Here is a 20,234-nt window from a genome sequence, read left to right as displayed (position 1 = left end):
GAATATTAAGAACCTGTAGTATTTTGTATTTCCTAGGAAAAGAAATGCAAGGAAAAGATTAGGGAAAAAAACAAATGAAGTGAAATAAATTATAAGATAATGATACATGCTTCCTTCCACAGATATGGAAAGATGGTTAGATGTTAATGAATTATTTGAACACTGCACTAAGATGTCTATATGCCATGGTACCAGAAAACAAGTCTATGGTATGGATAGTGTATGAATATGAACTGTGGTATGTCAAACTCAGCTGTAAGCTAGGCTAAACAGCAGCTGTAGAGATAGTCATACTCTGAGGGAACTGTAGCTTGATCAAACAAGCATTATTTAAGCTAATTGTTAATTAATTGTTGCTCATGCAGTGTTTTCGATAAAATCATCAACAAAACCAGAACTCAGGCTTTCTTTGTGTACTGCTGCTGAATCTTGTGAAACTCCAGTCTCAGTGGCTCTCCTGTTGAAGGAAATTAGATTAGGAGTCAAGACTGGCTTGGGGTTTGGATTTCACAGTTCTCCAGCTGAAGCCATCCTCAGCCAAGGCCAAGCTGGCTTTGCAGTCTGAGTTATATACTGCTCTCAGATACAAGTTTTCATTTGTTGTTATTAGAATTTTTGTCAGGGCTACCTAATCTCTGCAATGAATCACAAATTATGGTTTGATTCCTGCATTACAGCACAAAATATTTGTTGTTTTACATTAAGCAATATGATGATTTTGCATAAATGGTCTTGCTTCTCTCTCTTCCCATGCTTTTCCTATTTTTTGTGTAATTGTTTTAAAACCACCACTGTTTTCCTCCAGATGCTGGAGATTGATTAGAAGAGATGTTTGGTTGGTTGGGTAAAAAGTGCAGCACTGAATTGCCGTGAACAGAAGCCTCTTATGTACATTTGCACTTCAGAAGCATAGAGAGTACTGTCTGCACTATAACATTTACACATTTAACTGGGCCTAAATCTGAAGGTATGGAAATATAGGTATGGAAAATAAACTGGTAAAAAAAAAGACAGCTAAGACATGTTCATCTTATTTATTCTTTATATATAAACATATATAATACCATGTGTTTCTATTTACAAATATAAACAGTTATGGGGGGGTATCACCCTCAATAATTGTCAAGAGTGGTGACAGGACTGGAAGCCATATTCATGGAGAGGTGGTAGTTCACTTTCTTGGATGTTTTCTGATTCAGATTTTGAATTATAGCATTTCAGAAGCACTGAATCATGCACAGTAAAAACTGGAAGCCTTTCTGTTTTAGAGATGTCATCTCAGAACCCAGCTGCAGTGACAGTGACATCTTTCTGTGACTCTTGAAAGAGTCCTGAACTGTTTCTATTCTAGTAGCACACACTTCTGCCCATTTTGTACTCAATTGTTTTGCCTTTTGTCCTGTTGACTTTATCATTCTTGGATAGTATTGGTGAGCTCCGTTGTGTGCACAGACGAGACTTGTCAGAGTTGAGATCTTCGAATTGCAAATACAGGGAAAAGTGACAAAAAATCAAATGCGGATCTTAAAAGCTGGTATCCCATGGGGATGGGACATTTGCTCTGTCATTTGCAGCTTCAGGCGGCACTTGTCTCTTGGCCTGAGAATTTTGCTTCAACAGATACGCAGCAATCAGCACATCCCTCCAGCTCCGGATCGTTGGGGCCGGTCGGACCAGGACCGGCGCGGGGACAAGAGATAACGTCGTCAGGTCGCCGCTATTCTCCCGCTCAGCGCTTCCCCGCAGGGGAGGGACGGGGCACGGCAGGCTTGTCGCCAGGGCGCTGGGAGCGGAGCCTTCCTGCGGGGAAGGAGCTGGAGAAAACGTGTCGTTGGCTCCGGGAGGTTCCTCCTGCCGGAGCTCCTTCCTTCCCGCTCCTGCGATGCCAGCTCCTCTTTCAGCTCCATTTGGAGCTTTAGAGGCTGGCTGCGACAGGCCAGCCTCTGTGCTGCTACAGGGGGAAGCGTTGCAGTCCCTGCAGGCGCGAAACTCTCGCTCCCTGGGCTGAAAGGAAAGCCTTTGCCTGACAGTAACGTAAAATAAAGCGCAGGGAAGTCCAGCCGGGAGCCGCGGATGAAGGGCGGGACCTGGCGATCTGGTCCGCGCTTGGCACCCCCCGCTCTGAGCTCCGCGCTCGGTCGGTGTGCCGGGAGCGCCTGCAGCTCCGTGCGCTGGGATCGCTTCAGCCGCAAGTGCGCGCCCGACCGCCTCGGGGCCAGGGCGCGGCGGAGCCCCGGCCAGCCAAGGTAAGGGCTGCATGGGGCGAGCTCCGCGGCTTCTTGCCCCCTACAGCATCTCTTGACTCAGGCTCGTCTTGCCACCTGAAGCCCTTCGCAGCGTGACGAGGCGTCCCTTAACCGGACTGGGGGGAGGGGGGCGCAAAGGCTGTGGGCTTCATCCGCCCTCCCTGGGGGACGGCTTTAGGGTGAAATTAGTAAGTGGGCTGTCTCTCAGCTTGTCCCCAAGGGGTAGAGCCTTGTGTGCGAAAGGGGTGGGGATGTGGCTCTTTCTCGCGGAGGTTTATTATTATTGGGTGGAGGAGCGGGGAGGGGGAGTCTGCGGAGCAGACAAAATGCGAAGCCCTCCCCGCAAGTGTGTCTGTGCGGGAGGCGGGTGGGCACAGTTCGTCAGAGACCGAGGTAGAGAAGGGCGAGGGGGCGGCCGAAGTGGAGAGGGGTCAGCAGCAGCCAGAGCATGCTTTCCACGCAACAGTTCCCTGCCCTGCCCGCGGCGGAGGAGCGCTACCGGCAGGTCCTCTCCGCCAGCCGGGTAAGGCGAACCTCGGGGCGCTCCCCTCCTCGCGGGGGCCGCCTGGGGACCGCGGGCCGGGGGCTTGGGAGGGCGGCTGGCTCGGTCGCTCGGCGACCCCCGGGCTGTGTGCGGGGACAGCGCGCTTAGGGGACACCCCCGGCCGCCGCCGGCCCAGCGGGCAGTTCCCGTGCCCGGCGAACAGCCGTGGGGCTGAGCGGCAGGTTTCTCGGGCAAGCTCCGAGCCCGCCGAGCTGTTGTAGCGAGAGCGGACCCGTGGCTCGCAGGCAGGGACGGGGCCGTGTCCCCCGGAGGCGCGGCCTGGGGGACGGCCGAGGACGAGCGACCGCCCGCGCCCAACCCGCCGCGATGGGGCCGTCCCGGAGCGCTCCTGTGCCGAAACTTGCGGGGACGCGCCGGGGACGGCCGCGTTCCGAGGCGCGGGATGCAGGTGAGCCGCAGCCAACAAGCGCTCGTTGTCGGCCTCTCAGGGAGAGCCGAGCGGCGCCCTCGCCCCGGTTTTCTCACCAAGCGCGGAAGATCGGGGGGCTGCTATGCCCGTTGAATGCTCTGCCGCTGGAAGGAGCGAGGAGGAGTTGGCCGAACCCGACGACAACGGGTCCGGCTAGGATTTGCAGGAACGAAGTTTCGGCTTTACCTCTGGCAAGGCTGTCATGGCAGCTCCATCGGCGGCCGGGCTCCCGCGGAGCCGATGCACCGTGACCCCGGCGCCGTAGTTGCCCCGCGGCATCAGGGGGAGCTGGCTTTACCCTTGCGCCGGTGCACCCTGGGGTCGGGCGGAGGGACCCCCACTCACCTCCCACGGCTGTCCGGCGGGACGGGACCACCCGCGGGAGGAGGATACCCTGCACAGGGTCACAGAGGGGGTATTTCATCCTTCCGAGGGAGAGCGAGCCAGCCTCTGTGGTTAACACTGTCCGAAGGGGTTAGATAGCGCGGTGTGGGCAGTCTCCAGCACAGACCTGTAGGGAGGATGAGGGGGTCTGCCCGTGGGGGAGAGGCTGCGTAAGAGGGGGAGAGAGGAAACTTGCAGGAGGTGGCTGCTGTATTAGTGCGAACTTGCAGGGTGGGTCCCCTCAGCCTGCCCATCCCTCCGCTGGCCGGGGCGCAGGTGTCGCCCCGGTGTCCCCGGCGCGGGTGGCGCTGTCAGGGGCCGCAGGGAGGGAGCGGCGAGCGGCGCGCGGGAGTGCTGAGCCTGGTGCGGGGCTCCTGCTCCTGGGGCCGGCACGGGGCTGCTCGCGCTGTCTCAGCCATCGTACGCGACCGAAATGGCACAGCAGGGCGTTTCACAAGTTTATAAACACGGCAGTATACTTCAGTAGTGTCATTGCTCCACTTGATTTAAAATGCAGAATCCTTGGATGCATTTCATGGCAGGCAATTAATTAATTAACTTAAATTACTAGTAGTCTGGTTGAGATGGTGAAACTCTGAAGTGAAACCAAATAGCTAGAGCTTTTAATGCATTCACGGGACCTCTTGGGAAGTTTTGGCTTTCAGCAGTAAGAGTATGGCAGTGGATTTTTCCATATGGCTACGTACACCCCCCTTCCTGTGTTCCTAAAGAATGGACCAGTCAGCAGAACTAAATTCTTTAGTTTGTTTTTGTAATGGATGCTCTAGATGGAGATCTCTGTATTGGGTACTGTGGCCCATAGATGAACGAATGTATCACTGAGATAGTCCAAACGACTAAAAAGGTGTAATACAAGAAATTAGAGAACTCCTCTGCCTGTGTCCCTACAAAAGCTGGTGGCATCCCCAGAGGACCTTGGACATCTAGGTTCTGTAGAAAGATGGGGACTCCTCCAGGTGAATAAGGGAATCCTAAACAGTGTTCAAACCTCCTTCAGAAATTAAATGTTTACAACATTTTTTCCCTCCTCCAAAGGCCATTTATGAAATACCCCAGCATGCAGATGGATCTTTCTGCCTGTGGAGAAGCCTGGCCCTCCAGCGCCACATGTAATCCTCACTAAGCATACATTTTGAAGGAAGCCACCAGCACTCATTTTTCCGAGAAGGCTCTCGTGGTGGTGAGCCAGGCAGCACAGCAGCTTTCCCGTGTTAGAGGAGTTCTCTTGTGCACTTAGTATCTCATGAGGCCATCGGGACAAAATATTCTTTTTCCTGAGTCTTTTGGAGCTGTAACAATAAAATACTGAAGAAAATATTCACTTCCTTTCCACAAGTCTTAGCTGGCACTCTACTGTATGCAGATAACTTGAGCGTCCAGTGAATTAAAAGTATTGTATGTAGATGGTTTGAAATGTGTAATGATTGGAGGTGTTCTATAAAATGTGAACAGGAAAACTTTATATATCTCTGTTACTGTTTGGCAGTTATGTATTAGATGATGTCTGCAGATACAAGTGAAAGCCAGGACTGTTAACAGTGCCAGTAATTATTTTAAAATGTGGGTTTACTTGAATGTAGGAGTTGCCCTTTTTTTCCTTTTTCTTTTCCTGCTAAGCTGATATACATATTTAAGTCTTAGCACTCAGCTCCCTTGAGGAACATTACTGTCCTGGCATTATATTAAGTCCATGTATTGCCAGACAAATAATTTCTTGTCATTACTCGCATAGCCAGACAAGGAATGTGTGCAGAAGCTGAGGTGGATAAGCACCTAGACAGAAATCTCATTTGTCAGAAGAAAAATGGTCCTTTCAAGGGAAGGTGGGACAGGCAAGGGAATGTTGGGATGGTTGTAGCTGGCAAAGAAATCCAGCAGCTCCTGCTCAGCTCTAACCAACAAATGCTGAACCACAAACAAACCCTTTGTACACAAGCAGGAAGACAGCACTTCAAGCAAGTCATGACTAAGTAGATGTTTGAGCCTGAATCTTTGCCATGCTGAGGTCCAGCAGATTCAGGTCATCCCAATCCAGGATACAAAATATAAGCACTACTGGCACTTAAGAGGTGGGAGCTGTGGCTTTGACCCCACCCGGACCAGGAGGCCCTGGGCACCAGGTCATCTGCTTCCAGGCTGAACAGATCATGCTATTAGGAAGTTACATACAATGGCACTATCTCCTATTGTGGTCAGGTTTTAAAAGAAGGTGCTTATAGCTACATTGTGTGGGAAGAGTCCTGTCATCGTGTCAGGTATCCTTAGCAAGTGCTTACAAGGCCAGATGAATGTCTTGTTTCTGAATGCCAGCCAGGGTTTGGCAGGGGCGGATGTCAGGCCACTTGCAGCAGGGCAGTTTTAGACTTGCACATGCAGCTTAGGCCCTTTCCAAATGTGGCTGCCAGACACCTCCTGATATTTAAATGCCTTCAGGATGAAGCAGCTAAGTAAGCAGCGGGGCTTGAGGGGGGCAGTTTGAAATACTGATGCTTGTAGTCTGTCCCAGTTTCTTTCCCTACCAAAAAGAAGCGGACCTCGTTAAGTGGCAGGCTGGGTACATGCAGTTCTCCAGTGCCAGGAGAGAAGGGTAGGTGATAACCCGCTGTGAACTGATGGATTGTCATAGCAGGAGAAAGAAAGCTTAAATTCTCCTTGTAAAGGTTTTCACACTCAGAACAGTGACTGAAGACAGTATCCAGATAGCTCCAGCCTGACTACTCTCGTTGCCTCTGAATTTTTAATTCTCTCTGCCCTCTGCAGTCAGCTGTTGACTTGTGAGCAGTTTCACCGAGAGCTGTTCTGAGCCTCACTCTGGGTGCCAGGGTGTGGGAGCCCCCTCCCCTTGCTGGCACCTGTGGCCGCGGGCACCAGCAGCTGCTGGGGTGGCCCTCACTCCCCGAGAGGCTGCACGAGTTAAAGTGGGGGGAAAGAGGGAAGGAAGGGCGCCTGGGCTTTGTCCCTTTGCCTCTCACGGCAGCAGCCCCCGTGTGCAGCGGCTGTCCCCTCTCCCGGCCGCGGCCGCCGTGCCCGGCTGTGCTGAGGGGCGAACGGGGGGGCTGCTCCTGCCTCTCCCAGTCCGCAGCCCCGCGGCAGAAGAATACGACGCCGATCGCATCCTTTCCCTCAGTCCCCCGCCCTCTATAAATAACTCTGGCTGAGCTGACCTGTCAGATTCCCCCGGCAGAGCGGATCCCCTGACCCGGGCCGCCTGCAGTGGAAAGTCTGAATGCAAAACATACCGCGGTAAAAATAGAGCGGCCGGGGAGCCCCGCCGGCAGGTCCCGGCGGCTCTCGGTGCCGCACCGGGCCCGGCTCCCGCTGTCCCCTGGGCGCTCCCGGCTCCCGCCAGCACCAGGAGCTCTCCCCCTGCCCCTAAATCTTCGTACCCTTTAATGTCCCAGCGGGGAATGCTTTTCTCGCTGTCAGATGGAAGTATAATTCATTTTTGCTGTGGAACAGGTAGCTCCAAGTAGCATTTTTAATTTTGGCTTGCCTTTCTAACCAGCAAAGATGAAAGAAATGTGAATAATAGTTTAATATCCTAAATGAAAAATAACAATGAGATAATTGTCAAGCAAGAGATTCTCATTTTGAAAAGAGGTGAAAATGTTGCTACTTCTGAAGTCTGAATTGGATTGCATCCTGTGCCTACCATGTGCAGACACTGCTCCCCTGAAGGGATAGATGCTCCTTGGCCGTGGTTTCAAGCCATTATCTTTTAAAGCAATGCTTGTAACTAAATTGTGCATATATTATTCTTAGTCGTTTTACCTGAGAAACTTGAATATCTGGAGGTTAAAGCCAGCAACAGACGCCAGAAAATGCTGTCTGATGCTGCTACGCCTTGTCCTTCTGGTGCATCCATGTCACAGTTCTTGTCCCTCAGTGCCCGTTGGCACACAGCCAGCTCTAGGGGTGGTGGCAGGGTGGCCTCGGCCCACAGCCAAGCACTACATGGCCACTTGCTCTCCCCCTACCCCATCCTGTAGGATGGGGGAGAAAACAGAAAGAATGAAAAAGCTCATGGGTCAAGATTAAGGCTAGGACATCCCTTCCTGACTCGAGTGGAATAAATTAGTTTATTGCTGATTAATACATACTGACTGATTCAGATACTGTGAAACAAAAACAAAAAATGAAGCAAGCATTAAAACACTTCAGGAAAGCAACTCTCATCCTCACTTCTCAGACTCAGCTTCACTCCAGACTCCTCTCCTTCCCCCTTGTTATCACCACAGGTGGCACTCAGTTCCTTCAGTGTGGCAATGAACAGCACATGGAAGGACTGTGGTTCTCTGCTACTCCTTCATTCTTACTCATCCTCTGCTCTGGTGTGGATCCTCCATTTGGAGTATTTGCTCTACCATGGAGCACGTACTTCTCCGACCTTGGTGTTAGCACTGATGTTTCTCACTCTGTTCCTGCTTCTCTGCAGGTGTGTGTGTGCCCTTTCTTAAATACTTTTTCATGGAGGCACCACCAACTTGGTTGATGGGCTCATCTGTGTTCTGTGCTGTGGATTCAGGTGGAACTGGACATGTCTGGCACACAGCAGCTCCTGTTTTCTCCTCAAGGAGGCCAACCTTGCAGTACCCCCACTGCCAGCAGCTTGCCACCTACATGGATGTCTTTGGCCAGCAAACTGACCAGAGTAGCAGTGTTGCCTCTGTGGTTGTCTGCTTTCCTGTCCCTCTTCCCCTATCCCTGAATCATGAAAGGATGAAAAGAATCCAGATGCCATCCTTCTGTTCCTTTTCATAATTTCTGTCATTAGAGTGGTGCCTTTGCATCATCTGCTTGTTTAGGTGCCACACAGTTTACAGTTCTCTGGGGTTTTTTTTTGAGTTGTTTCCAGCATAAGGTAGCTTTTTAGCACATTGACCTCTAGAAAATGAATAGAGGCTGAAAATCAGATACTGACAGATCTGCTTTTGAATAGTGAAGTTTGTGCTGTGATGGTTCAAGCGCTGCCCGTGGGGGCAGCTCCTGTAAGTCTGTAGTAAAAAAGACTGTCAGGTTGCATCACTGCAGGTGCTCCTGTAAGCTATTGTTCTTCCAGAATTCCAAGGATATTGCCTTCTTTATTGCAAAAGAAGTATTTTGTATATTGAATGTTTAATTAACCTTCATCTAATCCTTTAAGGGAAAGGTAGTGAAGGTAGAGATTCCCTTTTTTATGACTGTATCAGATTTCATCTGCTCCAATTCACTTGCTGTAGTTCAGGGAAATTACAGTATTCAGTGTATGGTGCTCTTGCTTTGGGACTGTTAGTGATTGTCAAAGTCTGTCTTTCCCTTCTTCTCTTCCTAAAACCTGTAAAATTCAGTTCTGCCATATACAGAACCTGGTGTTTTAAAAACTAATGTGCTAGAATCTTTCAGAACTGATTTGTTTGATGCAAGAGAGAGATTTCTCTTGGCAGTGATTTAACAGTAGTAGTAACTGCCCAGAGAAATTCTTATTACTATTCATCACCTCAAAGAACTCCTAGCTTCAAAATAGCCTATACTGTCACTCTAATATTATTGAAAGTTACTTGACAACATCAAAGACTCAGGAAGCATTTCCTAAGGAAAGAGACTCTCATTTCCCCCCTTTTCTGCTGCTCAGTGAAGGAGTGAGAAATTGCGTATGTGGTCCTTGCATTGTTCATCTCACTACATTTCAAAAAGCAGTCAGGTCTTTCTTTTGGAAATAAAATCACTGGTAGGTAGCACTGAGGAGTTTTCCACCCCACATATCTGAGTCCTGCAGCTATCCATTCGTGTAATAGTACAGCATATGGCTGTAATACACAATTACATTTTCTCCAGACTTCTGTGGGACAGTGGAACAACATGGAGATGTCTTCCATTGCTGCTGCTTTTGCTGTCATTTTTTTTGCTGGGTGGATTATTTTGCCTGTGTTAAAGTTGTCCTGAAACCAGTGGTACCTGGAAATCATAAAAAGCAGCACATGCTACATTTCTCAGGCTTTTCCCAGCCTCCTGCATTTTCACATCTCCAGGAAGAAACACAGACAGCTGAGCTCACCTTGCCTTAACAACCTGTGCATTTTTGCCATAACACAGTACTGAGGGACAGATGTTGCTGAAAGATACTTTATTGTTTGAAAGATGCTAGTTCTGTGCTTCTGCAAGTATTGTCTAAATGGATAATATATCTGAAAGAATATTAGGAATTGTAGAGTAAGTAGCTATCTTTCTTCTCCTCCCCCCCCCCCCCCCCCAATTGCTTTTTGATATGCAGCAACTATGTAACCAAAGAATTAAGTAGTAAATGTCTTTTCTTAAGCTTCGTTTTGTGTCTGCTCAGCCATTTCAGGGGTGTTAGCTTAAATGATTTGTAGTGCATGTAGACAAGCCTGGAAAGGAAGTCTGAAATGATGATTCAGTACATTCAAAAGTTGTTAACAAATCCTTTTCCCTATAAAGTGAGAGACGTGGAATAGTGTTGATGGTAGTCTGGATGGTTTGAGAATCCAGATGGTTTCCATTTGCTTTTTCTTTATCATAGATAGGATTATTCTATGACTCTTGGAATTTTACAAAGAAAATGTGAATGGAAGGAAACCTGGCATCTGTTCTAGGGATGACAAATTGAATATTGCTAGCTATAAATATAGTAAAATTTTTCTTATTTGACAAAATAATTAATCAGATTGTTATTGTTTCAGTGACTTAGATGGATGTTTTTATCCCATAAATCTTTATGTGATCCATAAAACTTTAGTACTACATCAAAGTCATAGTCAAATATATACACCAATGTAAGTGCCTTGTTAACCCACTTAATGTTGAGCTTTCTGTATCAGCTCATTTTTTTTTAAATTCAGCAATATTGAATAGGTTTAATCTCTAGTCACCTCTCCGTTATTTCTGTCACAATGTCCTGGTAGTTTCAAAAAATATCCTTCTCTTTCTTTATTTTCTTTTACTGAAGCAAAATGTTCAATGACATGTTCCTGAACAAAGTGGTGTCCTACTGACAAATGAATGAGTCACCTCTAAATTTTTTAGGTAGTAGGTTATCGACCTTTGTGACATTGTGTAAACCCATTTTAATCTTTGGGAGGAGGTCAAATAAAAGCCCAGCTATGCTATCTGAACAGATAAGGCTTTGCTTTGACACTAAATCATGTCCGTTCCTTTGATTAATATTGCTGTTGGCCTTATCTTTGGTCCAAGGGTTAGTATCTTTTATTCACAATTCAGAAAAAAGTCAGTAAAGTTAACATTATGCATTTAAATCCCAAATATTAATTTCTTCTAGGCAGATGTTTATAGCTGAAGAATAATTATGCATATTTAATGAAAAATTAAAAAAAAAATGCATGAAAGATAAAGAAACAAATGCTTCTAAGGAGATTTTAAGCAATTTTAAAGCTTGCATTCTAGTTTACCATCCAGCTAATGTAATTGAAATCTTCTGATTTTAAATGGGTTAAGCAATTGCATAATCAGCAATAGGCATGGCAGAGAGGGTTAAATCTACTGATGAGGCATTAACAGGAAAAAAAGGTATGTCCAATTATGAGCTGTAATTACCTTGTGTGGGATGGGGCTCCTGATGGGATTTTTTTTTCACAGGCAGTGGGTGACTGATATGTGAGCCACAGGACAGGAAGGATCTCTTTTTTGCCCTTTCTAGTTTTCCAGGCTTGAAAGATTCTTTTAGGAGGAGGTTTTCCTAATAGTATCCCTCCACCCCCTCAGAATGTTTTTATTTTTTTTTCCAAATTTATTTTTATTGTCAGAAAGTAGGCTTCTAGGATTTTTCTGTGGATTTTTTTTATGGTTTTCAATTTTGCCTCTCTGGTGCTAATGGCTCTTCTGCAGACATCTGCTCATTGAATTCCCAGCAAGGCAGGAACCTGAAGAGGGAACTGTGTTTGTCCCTGCTTTTTGGGTTGTGATTCTCAGCAGTGTGTAGCCAGAGGCTTGCCATCGCTGCTCAGCGTGCTTAGCTCAATGCAATGAACATCTGGGTAGTCAGGAAAGCATTAGAATGGTGTCCCTGTGTGTTCAGAAAAACAGCACGGCACTGTGGAAACTTTCATGAGTAATTTCTGCATGCCATAAAGAAAACTAATAACCCCTAGAGCATGAATTCTGCATTAGTTAAAGAGTACTTCCCCCAGAACAATTTCCCATTGCTTGCTGAAGTGGGCTGAATGGATGTTCGTGTTCTGGCACTGAGAAATATCAGATAATGCTAACCGTAGTCTAATCCTTAAAATTAATGCCTTTCATACACACTTGAGTTTTTACAAAGTCTTTGCCATCTTCCATATGTTTACTGAACCTTGCTCATCTTAGGAGGCATGGCAATATCACACATCTTTGCTACCAGCTGTGAGTAATAAAGAGAGGAGAACTTAGAACTGTAGTAAGTTTGCCATCAGCTGTAGTGTTTCCTAAACGGAACATTCTTGAGAATTCAACAAAGTTTCAAGGTAAAATGGGAAGTATCCGCACAGTAGTTTTAAGTTTACATCAGTGACATTATAAATAATTGTAAATATGTACAATATTTAAGTAAATATGTAAACAATTAACATTTATGCCAAAACAGGATAATCATTCAGCAGCACCTCTTAAAAATTAAGGGATTACAACCTATTGGTATTTAAGAATGATACGACTGTTCTTCAGTAATGATAAATATGTTTTTTTCCCCTGTTTTCTAATTCAAATTTTGAAGACTGATTTGTACTGACTGTATATGTTGGCTAATGGTGTGTCTAATTCTTATTTACAATGAGATGGAGAATAGTTATTGGTATCACATATGGAATCCAAGAAAATCCTTTATTTTCCACTTCCATCTTTTGCATGAGATGTTAGGCATAGATTACCTGTAACGGAGAATCAAGGTCAATAGTTTGCTTGTTAATAACTTTCTGATTTCTAAATGAAATATTTTCAGGGAGATCAATTATTAAATTATTTTTCAATGTCTATTTTGATATCGAATAGATTTTTTTTTCAAAATGCCTTTATAGTCCACTGCATTGCCAGGATAGAACAGCGTATTTTTTCCCTAAAGAACTGAAGAAATGAGAATAAACTCAGAACTCCAAATCATCTGGCCGCAGGGCCTGAGTGGCCAACTTATTTCCACCTCCCTCAAAGCCTTCAGAAAGGGAAGAACGAGTTATGAAAGAGAAGTTGCACCAGAAGCAGGCTCCCTTAATTGAGAATACACTGTAAAAATAGTAACTTGGGCTCTGGCAACACCACTGGCAGCTCAGCAGATGTCTGTCACCCCAGATAAAAGCAGATTTGGAAATGCATATTGGTGGCTCTGATAGCTGGTTGTTCCTCAGCTGGAGATGCGGAATGAGGCTGGGTTATACAGGAGGTATCTGCAGCCACACTGGACAGCACAGCAGGCACACAGCTTGGCAGTGGCAGTGAAGGGTTTCCCCACACACAGGCGAGTGGAACACCATAGCTGTGCCTTTGGGTTGGGTCTCAGCAAACTTTCCGATGGTTAGCTCAAACTGAAGCTGGAGCAGCGTAAGAACGGTGTTGTCACTGAACATGGAGAGACATACTTGAATGTCACCTTGACTCTTCTGAGCTTCTCCTGCATACCTCCTCAGTTATTCAGTCCCAAAATTGTTTCAAGCTCACAAAATTGCTGAAATTGTTGGGGGTCAAGAGCTCCAAATTTGTGCAACAGAAATGAAGGAAAGAATATCACATAAACGTTTGTAAATCTTGAATTACTGACCGACTTTGGGTGATGCCAAATTTGATTTTTGCAACACTCAAACTGGATTTAGGTTTCTTGAACTGGATTTAAAAACAGCTTGAAAAGTCTTCTGAACAGAAGTGGATAGTGGGTCTCTACAGTAGTGTGAAAGGCAAAACATCACTTTATTTTACACCTTGCATCTTCTTCAACACAGATGAAACATCACTGACACAGTTACACTTTACTTACTTTAAGTGAAAATGTACATCAGGAAGATTAAATGTGTTTCAGGTTTATGCTTCAACCAAAAGAATCTGAGTGTACATGGCATCTAGCACCAACCAAATACTTTGTTAGGAAAGTTATGTCCAGCTTTATATGATATCTCCCTTAGTGGGATACTGTGTATTTTGAATTGATTTATTTCATGGAAGAGAAAGGAGGTCTGATTGTCAAAATGAACTTCTAATGAATCATGTCAGCAATTTGTAATTTGTCTAAGGATATGGAATTCCCTGGGAGAAGTTATAAGATTACAGTGAACTTGAACTATCAGGAAAATAGTGCATTTAACTGGCAAATAACGACTTGTGATAATAACATGCTTTTCATATTTGCCTACCTGCTGTATGAAAAGGGTTGTTGGTTTGGGTTTTTTTCCTTGCCTTCTGTTTGAAAAGGTGTTTGGGGGTTTTTTGCTGCTTTGCTGCATGAGAATTTTTTTTTTTCCTCCAAATGGCACGATTTCATTTTAGAATAACTATGACACCACTGTTCTTCAATTCGTGTACACTAGAATTTGGATACTGCCTGTATTTGCAAATAAAAGCTGCTTAGTATCCAATTTCTTTTGGTGCCTTAACATTCATTCATCACAGTCCATTTCAGTTTGGCTCTCTAATTCCTCTAACACTGAAAATGAAATATTTTTCAACTTTTTGCCTATTTGTGTTTTTAGCATATGACTTTGTACCTTTGAAGGATTTGTCTTACACTTACTACTTGTTACAAAGACTATGAAGTATGGTGTTACATTTTTTTGAAAATAAAGTAGTCAAATAGAGGTACTTTGGTGGCTCCTAATATTCACGTAAACAGGACAGAACTGATAAAAAATGTTGGCCATTTTCAGCTTATGTTACTCATTACCAGGCCTTTGAATATCATGAGTTGATCAAAAAAGGCTGTAAGAATGAGTATATTTATATTTATATATATTTATGGTGTTCTGTGCTTAAATGTAGATACTTCACATGTTCAGCTTTTTCTCTGTAGCCATAACAAGTGGGAACCATCTTCCTTTAATGGCAAAAGGAAAGATGTAATGGCTGGTATGGTCATGTCAGTCCAGTATCTAGAGATTAAAGACTAGCATCATAAGAGCAGATGAAATCCCAAGAGCTGACAACCGAGCACTGCTTCAACATTAGAAGAGGAACAACATCAAGGATACATAAAGAGCTGCAGATAGTTTCCCTAATCTTACATATTTATTGCTTGGCTGGATAGCAGATTCCTCAATGGCACTTTGAGGACTTCTGAGGACAGTAGGGGGACTTCAGAGGTCACCTGTTTACTGCCCCCCGGCATTCTTTCTGCATTTCATGGTAGTTCTTCCTTCCACTTTCCATTCCAAACACTAAATAATGCTCAAGATATATTAATGCTTCTGATCCAAGAGGTGTCTTCAACATTTCTGTGTAGAGACGCATCTTGCAGAGAAGATACTGACAGTAGGCAATTAGCCCTAATGATACTTCTTTATTGGGAGAACATCTGTTAGTTCTGTTAGTGACAACAGCAGGAGATATTTTTGTCAAGTGCTTATACCATGATTCAGGCTGTTTTATAGACTAGTAACTTAGATACTTTTAGTATCTAAAAGGAAAATTGCATGCTACCATAGGCTTTTCACCCATAAATCTTAATGTAATCTGTCATTTCTCTGCTTTAATATGACAGGCATGTTATTGAAATGACAGCCATGAGATCAGATTCTTTCCACGGCTTTCAGAAAATAAGCTGTGAATTTTGGTCCAATGAATTTTTAGTCTTTTTGTAGTCAGATGGGACTCCAGATTCTTTTCCATCTTACTTTTTTTCTGCCTCTGTTGTTCCAGTAAATAAACTGAGCAGTCTGATCCAGCAGTCTTAGATAAACCTAGAATTTTTAAAAAATAGGAATGGACTGAAATTTGCTCAGAATTTCCCTTTAGTCTATTTCCTTTATAGGAAGTCTTGCAGTTGTTACTGAAAGAATGCCACTCAGATAAGCAGCGGTTAATGTAATTTGGTTAGGGACAAAACTTTTTACCTGTCAGAAGAAATTATCTGATGTTTTTAAGCATCCTCTGTTCTGACTATATTCTTGTTAAATGCAGAACCTGTTTGTATTAAAAGCAAATGACTTCTTGGCCATAAAAAACAAACACCAATATTTTCTAACTATAGTGCACACAGTACTTAATTCAGAAAAATATTTCTTAGATTGAGTTTTCTAACAACAGTGCTACTAAGAGAATTTGCACCAGTGTTCTTTAAGTATTGAGAATATGTTTTAGTCCAGTGCTGTAGATTTTTATGCTGAAATCTTTAGCATTTAGGGTTGATTTCTTTCAGTGGGCCCTCAAGGATTCTGCTTTTAAGTCTTCTTGTCCTTCCCTTGGAAAGAGAGATAAATATATATCTGTCAGGTACCTCAGTCTTACAGACTTGGAGAATGAGTCAGAGAAACTATTAACTACACAGAGAGTTGAGGGAGACTGGTTTCTTCTCTCAGCCACTAACCTAGAAGCTTGAAGTGAGCTGAGGAATAAGCACTTTGCACTCCTGTTTCCTTCCATAGGCCCATTTTTATCTGAAGATTCCATTATTTATGTCTTTAGTCTATTATTTGTTCCTCTATTCCATTATTTATTAGAACTGAGAGAACAGAGCACGTCTGAAGTTTATGCAGATTACCATTGTCATACTAGAGCACTCCAAGCTGGTGCGTGTATTGCAATATTTTGTGGCAAGAGGAAAAGAAATACTATCAGTTAATATACTTTATTAAAAAGTAAGGTAGTAAAAGTAATTAAGGTAGGACACTTTATTAAATTCTCATTGTTGATAGGAACCAGTAGCACTATCTCTAGTTTTAGTTCATATTCATCAGAGAAATTGACAGAAAAAAAAAATACTGTAGATATTCAAGTGATGGAAAATGGTAAAATTTGGAATCTGGAAAAATTAAGTTTATGCTTGCATAGTCACTGGTGATGATTTAAGTAGGTGTATTGTTTTTCCTGAGGTCTTTTCCTGTAGAAGGGAAAAATACAACATGCTGTTTGGTTTGCTATAAATATTTACTTTGCTGTTCTACAGAACAAGCAATTCATGGTGCTTAGAGAAGCATTCTCAAGTGGTTGTGATAGTCTGCTGAGTTGTAGATCTAATTTTTTAACTGCTTCAGGTGAAAAGGGGTACTGAACTCAATTTCCTGGTTTCCTGTGGGAGCACTGCATCCACTGCACTGTTGTCTGTGCTTTCAGAAGTAATTATGGCAGTGTTTTGGGAGATCTGTATTCACAGCAGAGTTGTGTTTTTCCTCTGTTACCTGTGCTCACAAGGGGGCATAATACAGGCCATGCAAACCCAGGTTGTGGAATTCAGGGAAGTTGCTATGAGTACAGCAGCTAAAGCTCCTGGATTCCAACATTACCAGAAGCAAAATGTCAGGCAGACACTGAAGACTTTAATATGAAAAGGTAGACAAGTGTGGACTGCAGGAAGTCAAGCCAGTATTGTCTAAACGTCACATGGATTGAAGTTCCTAATATTCACCTAAATCCTTAACTTTATCTGTGACTGAATGTTTTAGATGTCACTTGTGGACAGGGGCAGTAATTAAGCTGAGATAGGTTGAAGTCTTGGTCTGAAACATTTGCAACTTCTGAATAAGCAGCTGATTAAGAGAAAGCAATTCTGACAACCAGTTAACTCTCTCCAGTATCATTTATATTTCTCCTGTTCTGGGAAGTGAGGATCAGATTACAGACTTTGTTGTCTCACTCAGACTGTTTCAACAGACATTGTTTATTCTTATCCTGAGCTGGCTGTTTCAGATGTTCCAATAAATCCAACATCTTTGAGTTTACCATCCTGCTTGCTAGATAAATGTAGTAGTAGGACTGTGTTGAGACTGAATCACCGGGATAGGAGGCAGTGAGATACTACTAGCAGCTCACACCATACCAGTCCCATGCGCATTTTTAGTGTTAATGTCTTTACTTTGAACAGTGGAAGTAAGTCAAATGGAAGAAATGGAAATAAGTCAAATGGGACAGACACTGCACTGGATGAATCTCAAAGTGGTCAGATGACATGATGCTTAGCAGCGTCGGAAAAGATACAACTTCACAAGTGCAGTTTTCTTAGCTTTTGCTGTCTGTCAAGGGTCTGCAGTGTCGAGTAACCAGGGGTTTCAGGAATAGATGATAATTCTGCTATCAGCAAGGAAAATTCCCTTCCAAATAGTCTTTATGCCAGGCTGGAACAAGAGACATTGCAGAATGATGGAAAATTATTCTGCAAATCCTACTTACACCTACAGTCTTCTCATTCAAGGCAGTAAATGGGCAGTGAGGTTGTGGGATGGTATAAATCCAGTTTCTTTCCAGCAATTCCTTAAGAAATAGTTCAGCTTCAGTTTGTGCCAGTCAGTCTGATGACCTGCTCTTTACAGAAAGGCACGTTCAGCAGAGCCAGCCAGAGGGATAACCCACAGAGACTGGCATTTATGAGACTAATATTATTTATGTTGTAGACTTCAGTCTCCTGAGGTTCTTCGGGGAGAGGCTGTCAGGGTAATGGATGCCTTTACTCTTGTGTCCTGACACGGTCAACTTTGATGTGATTGATCTCCCTGACAAAGAGGATAAACTACTAGTCATCCTTTGGGAAGACACTGTCTGGAATGAATAAACCTATCATCCAGTTTCACATTATCACAGGGAGAAATTTATTTTTTGGTCAGTTTCAAATAAAAGGGTATTGACTTCATAACAGTTTATGCGATGCTTTTTGTTTTTGTTTCTGTTTAAAAAGTATGACATTTCTCCAGTATATGAGATCATAGTATTAATGGAGTTAGGTTTAAAAAATATAAAATACATGTTTAGGCTTTTACAAGGGTTTGAATTCTTGTACTTTGTGCAACTCAGTTGAATTCAGAAAATTGTTTTTCTCTATTCTTTTGTATTCCACTCATAGAACAGAAAATGTGATTTGCAAATGCTACATAATAAAGTAATGTGTTAAGTTATAATTTTGTAAGGTACTTATAAAAAACAGACATCATTATTGTGCATAATAAGCCTTTTGTCACTTAAAGCAAATGTTATAATAGTAAATTTAATAAAAGAAACAAGAACATGGAGCTCTTGAATAATTACTAATGGATTATTTTTAATTATAATCTGTATTTAGCCCTATTCCTTATGTTAATTATGTGTTTTACATTTTTATTCAAATGAAATGCCTTTCCAACATCCAGTTCATCAGAAATGTTTAGATATTTCAATGAAGCTATACGACTGTGGATATTGAGTAAAGTTTAATAAATTATGTGGATTGTGCTAGGCTGTCCTCCGGAAAGAAAATTTACATAGAACTTGCCATTAAGAATCTATTAGCTATTCACAGCATATATTTAAATGATGTAGCTGTGTAATAGGGAGGGAGGACTGCTGTTGAAAACATAGGAGTTAGTGGTGGTCACCAGCATGATAAAACTGCATTTTTGTTTTTCAGGTCTTAGGAACAGATGAGGATAATATGGGGGATGGCTGCTCTCAGAAACTGGCTTCTGCCAAGTTCCTTCGACTTTTGCTCCTGATACTGATTCCATGCATCTGTGCACTCATCCTTTTGCTGGTGATCCTTCTTACCTTTGTAGGTGAGTGCTTTTGTAATTAAGGAGACACTTTTAAATTAAAGAAACTAAACTAAAACTAAGACCACATTTTCAAGTGCTAATTTAATTATGGACATTAGATATATATCTTAGCACACCTAACTGAAAAACTAATGTACCTAGTGACTGTTTGTTGCAGAGAAATAATATTTAAAGTATTGATGAGGAAACCTTTTCTGATTTTCTCAAGGTACATTTTTGAGGAACACATTATCTTGAATATGTAGACAGTTTTAAGCAGCACTTTTAAAAGTACAAAAGATACTTTTGTTATAATTTTAGATCACTATCAGTGGAATGGAATATTTATCCGTGTATGTCACACATTCATATGCAAACCTGATTCTTATTTTCTGGTGAGATTTAATTTATAAATAGTTACAAATCTTTCTGAACAGCATACAAAATATTACTAACTAAGGAAAATTATGTTCATTTCTTCTACATACAAAATATGTATCAGTGCAGAACTCCAAATATGTTTTGTGGAAACTGGTTCAAGGTATACTAGATTTCATAATGGCTTAATCTGTTAAGTAATTTTGTGTCTATGCTCTTCATAATTAAAAAGTGCTAATTTATTACTATGAATTTTTTAAAAAGTCTTCTCTTTGTTACTTTTAGAGAAGCTGACATATCATAAAGTTGGTTCACGTACAAAATGAAAAAGACAGTAATATGAGGTGAAAACATTATTTTTTCAGGAAAAAGGGAGTTTAAAAAAATTTGCTTTCACTGCTAAGTGTTTATGGGGTTTTACTTTTCTTCTTTTTAGTGAGAATATTTTCTAATTAAGCTTCCTTAGGTACTTCAGAAGCACATCTGAAATAAGTGGGATAACGTATCCAGTATCCAGATATACAGATATAAATTTATTTTCCTATTTTAAACACTCCAATTTCAATACACATCAAACAGTTAGCAAGTATAGGAAGAAACAAAATATGCCT

At 42.8% G+C, this 20,234-nt stretch overlaps 1 protein-coding gene across 3 annotated transcripts in view; it reads left to right on the top strand.

Moving 5' to 3' along the window:
- The first annotated feature begins 1,873 nt into the window (after nt 1-1,873).
- Nucleotides 1,874-20,234, top strand: part of CORIN (corin, serine peptidase) — a 115,261-nt gene continuing 96,900 nt past the window's right edge. The window contains exons 1-2 of one of the 3 annotated variants that reach the window (XM_086890423.1): nt 1,874-2,246; nt 19,122-19,266. In XM_086890423.1, coding sequence (XP_086746549.1) covers nt 19,146-19,266 — 121 coding nt within the window. In that variant the 5' untranslated portion in view covers nt 1,874-2,246; nt 19,122-19,145. Of the gene's footprint in view, nt 2,247-2,478; nt 3,200-19,121; nt 19,267-20,234 lie in introns of those variants that run through there. The other 2 variants (XM_086890421.1, XM_086890422.1) reach the window with 2 other exon arrangements.

Source organism: Cyanistes caeruleus, chromosome 5, assembly GCF_971803275.1.
Source record: "Cyanistes caeruleus chromosome 5, bCyaCae1.hap1.1, whole genome shotgun sequence".
NCBI lineage: Eukaryota > Metazoa > Chordata > Aves > Passeriformes > Paridae > Cyanistes > Cyanistes caeruleus.
Note: the sequence above shows the minus strand (reverse complement) of the source record. Positions and strands in the feature narration are given on the sequence as shown.